The sequence below is a fragment of the Misgurnus anguillicaudatus genome, chromosome 23, assembly GCF_027580225.2.
Source record: "Misgurnus anguillicaudatus chromosome 23, ASM2758022v2, whole genome shotgun sequence".
Lineage (NCBI taxonomy): Eukaryota > Metazoa > Chordata > Actinopteri > Cypriniformes > Cobitidae > Misgurnus > Misgurnus anguillicaudatus.
This window is the reverse complement of record NC_073359.2, coordinates 23,420,254-23,428,569: the sequence shown is the minus strand read 5'-3', so window position 1 is coordinate 23,428,569 and position 8,316 is coordinate 23,420,254. Positions and strand designations below refer to the sequence as shown.

Below are 8,316 nucleotides of genomic sequence, written 5' to 3'. Positions count from 1 at the left end.
ACATAGAAACCATTTAATACATAAAAGTACCAAATCTAACTCCAACCCATGATTAAAAAATAGTAAAAAAAAAGAGAAAACAATACATAAAATTACACGAAAAAGAAAATTGTGCCACGGACATGAATAACTATTTAGAAATGCACTTTTTTGTCAACTTGGATTGTATTTAAATGTGCTATAGAAATAAATAATGAAATGTTGACTTGTTTGTGTGATGTGCGAGACATAAAAACAGTAAAAGGTGTATGTGTGTAATGTTTGTCCTCCAGGTCTCTCTCTCCCGCTGTTAGCTTTCAGAGCTGCTGTCTAAATGGACAAGAAAGGCTAAAGCACATCAACCCATTTCAGTGCATTTGTGAAAAGGGACAGCATGAGGCATTTAAGGTCCCTATATCCTCTTTACTTCATTACCTCATTTCCTATCTGGATAATAGATCAAAATAGTCTTGATAATCCTTTTTATTAGTTTGACCTCTTTTAGGAAGTATATTTTAAATAAAGTATTTTATATTTTACATCAAACGGTAAATGTTTAGATTTTCCCCTTGCTTGAAGGTGTCTTAGTACGAAGCAAATCTAATGGAGTGGCCTATGATGCTATCTAGGTAGGCGTTTACTAGGTTCAGAAGCAGCGCCGTTATGCAAGAAGATATTTATTGTGCCGCCTGTTGTGGTCGTGTAATCTTTTGTTCGGTCTATTTGAAGGGGTCTTTGATCAGGATTGAATTGTTTGGCTCGAATAAACCCACACACTCTTTACCGAGCCCTTTCCTTCCTCTTGAAATACAGTCAGAATGGCAGGAACTACAAATCCATGCCTTCTTTTGGTATCGACATCCTTGGAACGCATACAAACATTTTCTGCTTGGATTTGGTTAGCAAGCTGAAGTGAAAAAGCAGCCCATACAACCACTTACGAACAAACACATTGAATACTAAATTAAATTGTAACATTTATAGTCTATTTGCTGTTGTATTTTTTGACACCCATCATTTTAGCATACTTAAAAATTACTTTAGATAGACAACGTAATTACATTTTTCACTTTTAAAAAAATCAACATGTACTAACAAGGTGTACTGACACTTGAGAAGTTTAGATAATTGTTAGCTTTCCCAATCCTGACATCTGGTGGGAGAATGGTGATATTACACTTGCTGTCATCAGTCTATTATTGTGATTGCTGAAAATTAAATCATGTATACACTGCAAAAAATAACTTTCTTAGTTAGTATTTTTGTCTTGTTTTAAGCATAAATATCTAAAAATTCGTAAGTCAATATGTATTTTCTTGATGAGCAAAATAACCTTAGAAAATAAGCATAGTTTTAAAACAAAAAATATCAAATTTAAGTGAATTTGTGGATTAAACAAGCAAATAAATCTGCCAATGGGCTAAGCAAAAAATCTTGAACTTTTTTCTTAAACACTCAATTCAAGAAAAATTCAAGAAAAAAATGCAGATTTTTTTGCTTTTTTTATCCACAAAATCACTTAAATTTGATACATTTTGTATAAAAACTAGACTTATTTTCTTAGGTCATTTTGCTCATCAAGAAAAAACATCTTTTAAAATTATTATTTAAAAATTATTAGACATTTGTACTGAAAATAAGACAAAAATACTAAGTTAGAAAGTCATTTTTTGTACACTAAAACATTTTTGTTGCCTTTAAACTTTAATTGTATTTAATATAACTTACATTAAAGCAATTTAAATCATTTAAATTACAATTTTACATTTTCACTAGTGAGTTGCTGTAACTTAAAAAGTTTGAAATTGCTTAACTTATTTTGATGAATACACAGCAAAAAAAAAGATTTTCAAGAAAATAAAAATATTTGTATTTTTGTCTTGTTTTCAGTAAAAGTATCTAAAAATTCTTAAATTAAGATGCTTTTTCTTGATGAGCAAAACGACCCAAGAAAATAAGTCTACGTTTTTAGACCAAAAATATCAAATTTAAGTGATTTTGTGCATAAAACAAGCAAAATAAAAATCCGCCAATGGGGTAAGCAAATTTTTCTTGAATTTTACTTGAATTTAGTGTTTAGGAAAAATGTTTAAGATTTTTTGACTTACCTCATTGGCAGATTTTTTTTGCTTGTTTTATGCACAAAATCACTTAAATTTGATATTTTTGGTCTAAAAACTAGACTTATTTTCTTGGGTCGTTTTGCTCATCAAGAAAAAGAATTTTAATTTAAGAATTTTTAGATATTTTTAGTAAAAACAAAACAAAAATACTAAGAATTTTTTTTCTTGAAAATCCTTCTTTGCAGAGTACCGGTAATGTAAACCATGACTTATTGATTACATCAATATTGATGTATATGTTTATAAAAATGGGTTTAACATTAATCAGAGTTTAAAAAATATTTTTGTCACATCACATCACAAGTGCACAGTAGGTGAAATATCTCAGAAATCGTAAGTGATGCGTAGTTGATCAACATGTGATAGTAATGAGACAGATATGAGACAATATTACAATAGACATCTACAATATACAACAAAACAATACAACCTATACATGAATAATACTGCATGCAATATGCATTAGTATATGCACTATATGCAGTTGACATTTAGGAGTACAAATATCTAAAAATTCTTAAATCAAGATGTATTATCTTGCAAACAAAATGACCTAAAAAAATAAGTCTAGTTTTAAGACAAACTATCATATTAACAATCACTTAAATTTGATATTTTTTGTCTAAAAATTTGACTTATTTTCTGAGGTCATTTTGCTCTTGAACACTGCAAAAAATGATTTTCAAGAAAAAAAATTCTTTGTATTTTTGTCTTGTTTATAGTAAAAATATCAAAATATTCTTAAATTAAGATGCAAAAAAAATCCGCCATTGGGGTAAGCAAAAACTTCAAGAATATTTTTTACCCCATTGGCAGATTTTTTTTGCTTTTTTGCTTTTTTTAAGCACAAATTCACTAAAATTTGATATTTTTTGTCTAAAAATTTGACTTATTTTCTGAGGTCATTTTGCTCTTGAACACTGCAAAAAATGATTTTCAAGAAAAAAAATTCTTAGTATTTTTGTCTTGTTTTCAGTAAAAATATCAAAATATTCTTAAATTAAGATGCAAAAAAAAAAACAAAAAAAATCCGCCATTGGGGTAAGCAAAATTTTCTTGAATTTTTCTTGCATTTAGTGTTTAAGAAAAATTTTCAAGATTTTTTTGCTTACCCCATTGGCAGATTTTTTTGCTTGTTTTATGCACAAAATCACTTCAATTTGATATTTTTGGTCTAAAAACTAGACTTATTTTCTTGGGTCGTTTTGCTCATCAAGAAAATTTAAGAATTTTTAGATATTTTTACTGAAGACAAGACAAAAATACTAAGACATTTTTTTCTTGAAAGTCATTTTTTGCAGTGAAGAAAATACTTAATTTAAAATCTTAATTTAAGAGTTTTTATATATTTGTACTGAAAACAAGACAAAAATAATAAGTAGAAAAGTATTTTTGGCAGTATAATTGTTTAAAGGTTGTAAGCTGTTGTCAGCAACTTTATAGTAGCAATTATCGCAATATTTATTTGTTAAAAATCTGTTATTCGTATAGTGTACACTAGATGTCAGCAGAGACACGAAAATTCAAATGTCCCCATTAGAGTCAACTTCTTCTTCAAACAGCTTTTGGTACAATAAAGTGTTACATGTCATATTTTTCATACATTTGTACTTAAATTATATATTTTTTTGATAGCATATAATAGATTAGTTATCCTGCAGTGTAATTCAGTATTTACTATCCCTACTGAAAAATCCAGCTAAGACCAGCATACGATTGTAGCTGGTTCAAGGTGGCAGTAGCTGGTTTAAGCTGTCTTCCAAGTCCAAAAGTGACCAAAACACAGCTAGACCAGCTTGCTACACCAGCTAAAACCAGCTCACCAGCTTATGCTGGTCTTAGCTGGATTTGCCAGTATGGCAAAACCCTTACGAATATTATGGTTTTATTGTGGTGTAGTAACCATGTTTGATTACTATCAGCAAAACCTATTGGGTTTTAAACCTTACAATTTTACTGTACTAAATACTAAAGTACACTACAAGATTTCTTCGTGTATGAATTTATAGTAAATAATAACGTTTTCATGCGGGCATCTGTAGAATAAATTGTTGAAAAGGTCTGGTATTCCAATAAGATTTTAATACGCTGCGTAAATGCAAACCCCTTATCTGTTTCTCATCGTTGCACGTGTCGTGGGGTTGCAAATCGTGTTGTGACTGTGAACTGGTGCCTGATGTGTGTCTGCTGTGGGTGGAGTTCACGCACATTTGTATTCCTCATGCACACGCACGGCCAGCAGCGGCAGAGCGTCAATGCGCTGCTGTTCTGACGCGGCGCTGCGCGGGGAAACCTCCATCAGATATCAGCGTCGTGTTTTCATCGCCACGGACGAAACCCCTGCGCTTCCGACTCGGATTTACACGGATCTGATCTGAGTATTTGTGGATGCAGCGCACGAGTCTGATAAACGGAGGTCTGCGGCACAACCCATCCCGTGAGTACGCGAGGAAAACCCAACGCCCTTCTTAACCCGACCGCGCGTACCTGTCTCGGTTAATGCGCAATGGAGATGGAGGATGCGTTTACGGGTTTGCGCGTTGAATGAGGATATGCAAAGCAAGCTAAGGTGTCACGTTAAACGTCTTGCATGATTTATGGATCTTTTTCTTTACATCTCAACGCTTGACTACAAATAAAACAGCAGCTTGGAACCCTAAAATGCTTGGAGAGCCTTTGCATTTCCATATAGGCAATGCTGCTATGTGATTAATCGTTTGCTGGTGTATTTTTGTCATAAAATGGGGAACAGCTTCTCCAACATCGCCGCATTCCAGTCCTTGCACATTGTCATGCTCGGGTTGGACTCGGCTGGTAAAACCACAGTACTGTACCGCTTAAAGTTCAATGAATTCGTCAACACTGTTCCCACCATTGGCTTCAACACCGAGAAGATCAAGCTCAGCAATGGGACCGCCAAGGGAATCAGCTGTCATTTTTGGGACGTGGGGGGTCAGGAGAAGTTAAGACCCCTGTGGAAGTCCTACAGCCGGTGCACGGATGGTATCATATATGTGGTGGACTCTGTAGATGTGGACAGGCTGGAGGAGGCCAAGACTGAACTTCATAAGGTCACGAAATTCGCAGAGAACCAAGGAACGCCTCTGCTGGTCATCGCCAACAAGCAGGACCTTCCCAAATCCCTGACGGTCAACGAGATCGAGAAGCATCTGGCTCTCCATGAACTAAGCCCGTCCACGACTTATCACGTCCAGCCGGCCTGTGCCATCATAGGTGAAGGGCTGAACGAGGGCATGGACAAACTGTACGAGATGATCGTGAAACGAAGAAAATCCCTTAAACAGAAGAAGAAACGATAGACAGTGGTGGACTTGAATTGTGAAAGATATGAAAGAGTTGGTGTGCAAGATTGGGTGGCACTTTATGATAACTACGTTAATAATAACAAATAATTAATATTATATAACAAATGCGTTCATTTAAAGTTATTTTTTAGAAATTCTGTTTGTGAAACCCAAGGTTCGAACCCATCGAGCTCACATACTGATAAAAATGTATACCTTGTAATGCACTGTAATCTGCCGAATGCATAAATATAAATCCATTAATGAATTATTAGTGAAAGTTCTTATAAAGTGTCACCCAATATTAAAAAACTGAAGTGCTAAATAATATTATTATGTATAAAATGAACCAAAAAAAAGAGAAACGAACCTATAACTAGTCAATAATTTAAAATGCATCAAAATAAAAGAGAAAATGGGCCGGACCCATATTGCTGCTTGATATTAACATAAATATCTCTTTGAGTTTAATCGCTAGCTTGTGATATCCGAAGAAACGCGAAGATTACTTTTTTTACAAAATCGTTCCTTAAAAAACTGAATGGCGTTGACGATTACACCCCATGTGCACCTGTACGTAACTTTAAACATGTTTGTTTTGATTGCGATTATTTCTTATGAGAATTCGTACATATTTTACGCGTTGGCTAATTCGTATAAATTCATACGAAGTTAATCGTGCAAAAACGTACGATTCTCATAAAAAAAGAACTAAACGAAACCCTTAACCCCAACGCCATAGGGGTCAAGGATAATCGTACAAAAACTTACGAATGTGGGCGTATGAATTAATACGAATTAGCAAACTCGTAAAATATGTACGAATACGTATATGTACAAACAATGTTTGTTTTGATTGCGATTGTTTGTCAATTCATCTTACTCTTTCTGAGCAATGACAGCCTGATCTCACAAGAATTTGTACATATTTTACGAGTTGGCTAATTCGTATAAATTCATACGAAGTTAATCTGGCAAAAACGTACGATTCGCATAAAAAAAGAACTAAACCAAACCCTTAACCCCAACGCCACAGGGGTCAAGGATAATCGTACTAAAACGTACGAATGTGGTCGTATGAATTAATACAAATTAGCCAACTCGTAAAGTATGTACGAATACGTATATGTACAAACAATGTTTGTTTTGATTGCGATTGTTTGTCAATTCATCTTACTCTTTCTGAGCAATGACAGCCTGATCTCACAAGAATTCGTACATATTTTACGAGTTGGCTAATTCGTATAAATTCATATGAAGTTCATCGTGCAAAAACGTATGATTCTCATAAAAAAACAACAACAACGAAACCAAACACTTAAACGCAACGTCACAGGTGTCAAGGCAAATCGTACAAAAACTTACAGATGTGGGCGTATGAATTTATACGAATTAGCCAACTCGTAAAATATGTACGAATACGTATATGTACAAACAATGTTTGTTTTGATTGCGATTGTTTGTCAATTCATTTAACTCTTTCTGAGCAATGACAGCCTGATCTCACAAGAATTTGTACATATTTTACGAGTCTGCTAATTCGTATAAATTCCCACGAAGTTAATCGTGCAAAAACGTACGATTCTCATAAAAAAAACGAAACCAAACCCTTAACCCCAACGTCACAGGTGTCAAGGCAAATCGTACAAAAACGTACAGATGTGGGCGTATGAATTTATACGAATTAGCCAACTCGTAAAATATGTACGAATTTTGTGAGATAGCATTGGCACTAAACCATGCATACAGTTCCTGCCGCACCAGGGCGGTGTCTACAATATTTGTCTTTTTGTTTCTTTTTCTTCCTGTCTTTCTTTTTTTTTAAGTTGATCGAATTGGCCGACGCAGGCCTTCGACGTGGATACCTTTGTTTTGCTAAAAAGCTACTTTTAACAGTCAGACGGCTGTGTATTATAAAACCATGTAGTAAAATGAAGACTGTTTATGCACATGATGCCAAAAATACTCAAAATAAATTATACTGAAATATTACCGTAATACTTGTAGCATTTGGTTGGATTGCTTGTATGGATCAAAAGTATTTGGGTTTATGTGTATATATATGTTTTTCAGGTTTTTCCTTTCCCATTTATACTGTAGGTTGGTTTTCTTAAAGGGGACATATCAAGAAAATCAGACTTTTTCCATGTTTAAAAGCTATAATTGGGTTCCCAGTGCTTTTATCAACCTAGAAAACGGGAAAAGATGAACCCAGTAACTTAGTTTTGGTAAACCATTCTCTGCAAGCACGTGAAAAAATAGCTTATTGAAATTTGGCCCCCCTTGTGATGTCAGAAGGGGATAATACCGCCCCTTAATCTGCACTATCCAACCACGGGATAGAGATCAGCTCATTTGCATTTTAAAGGACACACCCATACATGGCACATTTTTGCTCACATCTACAAAGTGGCAATTTTACAATCGCTAAAATATCTATATGGTATTTTGAGCTAGAACTTCACATATGTTATCTGGGGACACCAAAGTTTTATTTCACATCTTAAAAACTTTCTTAGCAATACTGGCTTAGCCAATAGCTTGAGTTCGGGGTGAGGCTACCTGTTTGTCCTACCAATGGAAGACGAGGGGAGTGAGTGTTTGAAAAAAACTTTTTTTTGCTAAAAAGAATAGTTGGATATAATGTAACGTTTTCCTGTAATATGCTTATTTCACTTTATCATAGGCAGCGACCCTGTTAGCTGTAATTAAAATCGCAGTCTTGTACAATCGTCATCGCCCATAATTTCCCGAGCTGTCAGATCTACATGACTTTTCCCTCCTGACATAAATCCCTTTGATTTAGCTCCAGGCTGGCCGAGCCCACACGTGCCTGCTTTTGGCATGGCACACTCTCGGGACCAGGATAATGATCTTTTAGCGCTCAGCGAGATTGAAAATGGATATTA

The 8,316-nt window shown here is 34.4% G+C and overlaps 1 protein-coding gene across 1 annotated transcript; it reads left to right on the top strand.

Moving 5' to 3' along the window:
* The first annotated feature begins 4,273 nt into the window (after positions 1-4,273).
* Positions 4,274-6,118, top strand: arl4ca (ADP-ribosylation factor-like 4Ca). The gene has a single exon (XM_055218320.2). It carries the CDS (start codon positions 4,844-4,846, stop codon positions 5,420-5,422), a length of 579 nt encoding a protein of 192 aa, XP_055074295.1. The 5' UTR covers positions 4,274-4,843; the 3' UTR covers positions 5,423-6,118.
* The last annotated feature ends 2,198 nt before the right edge of the window (positions 6,119-8,316 follow it).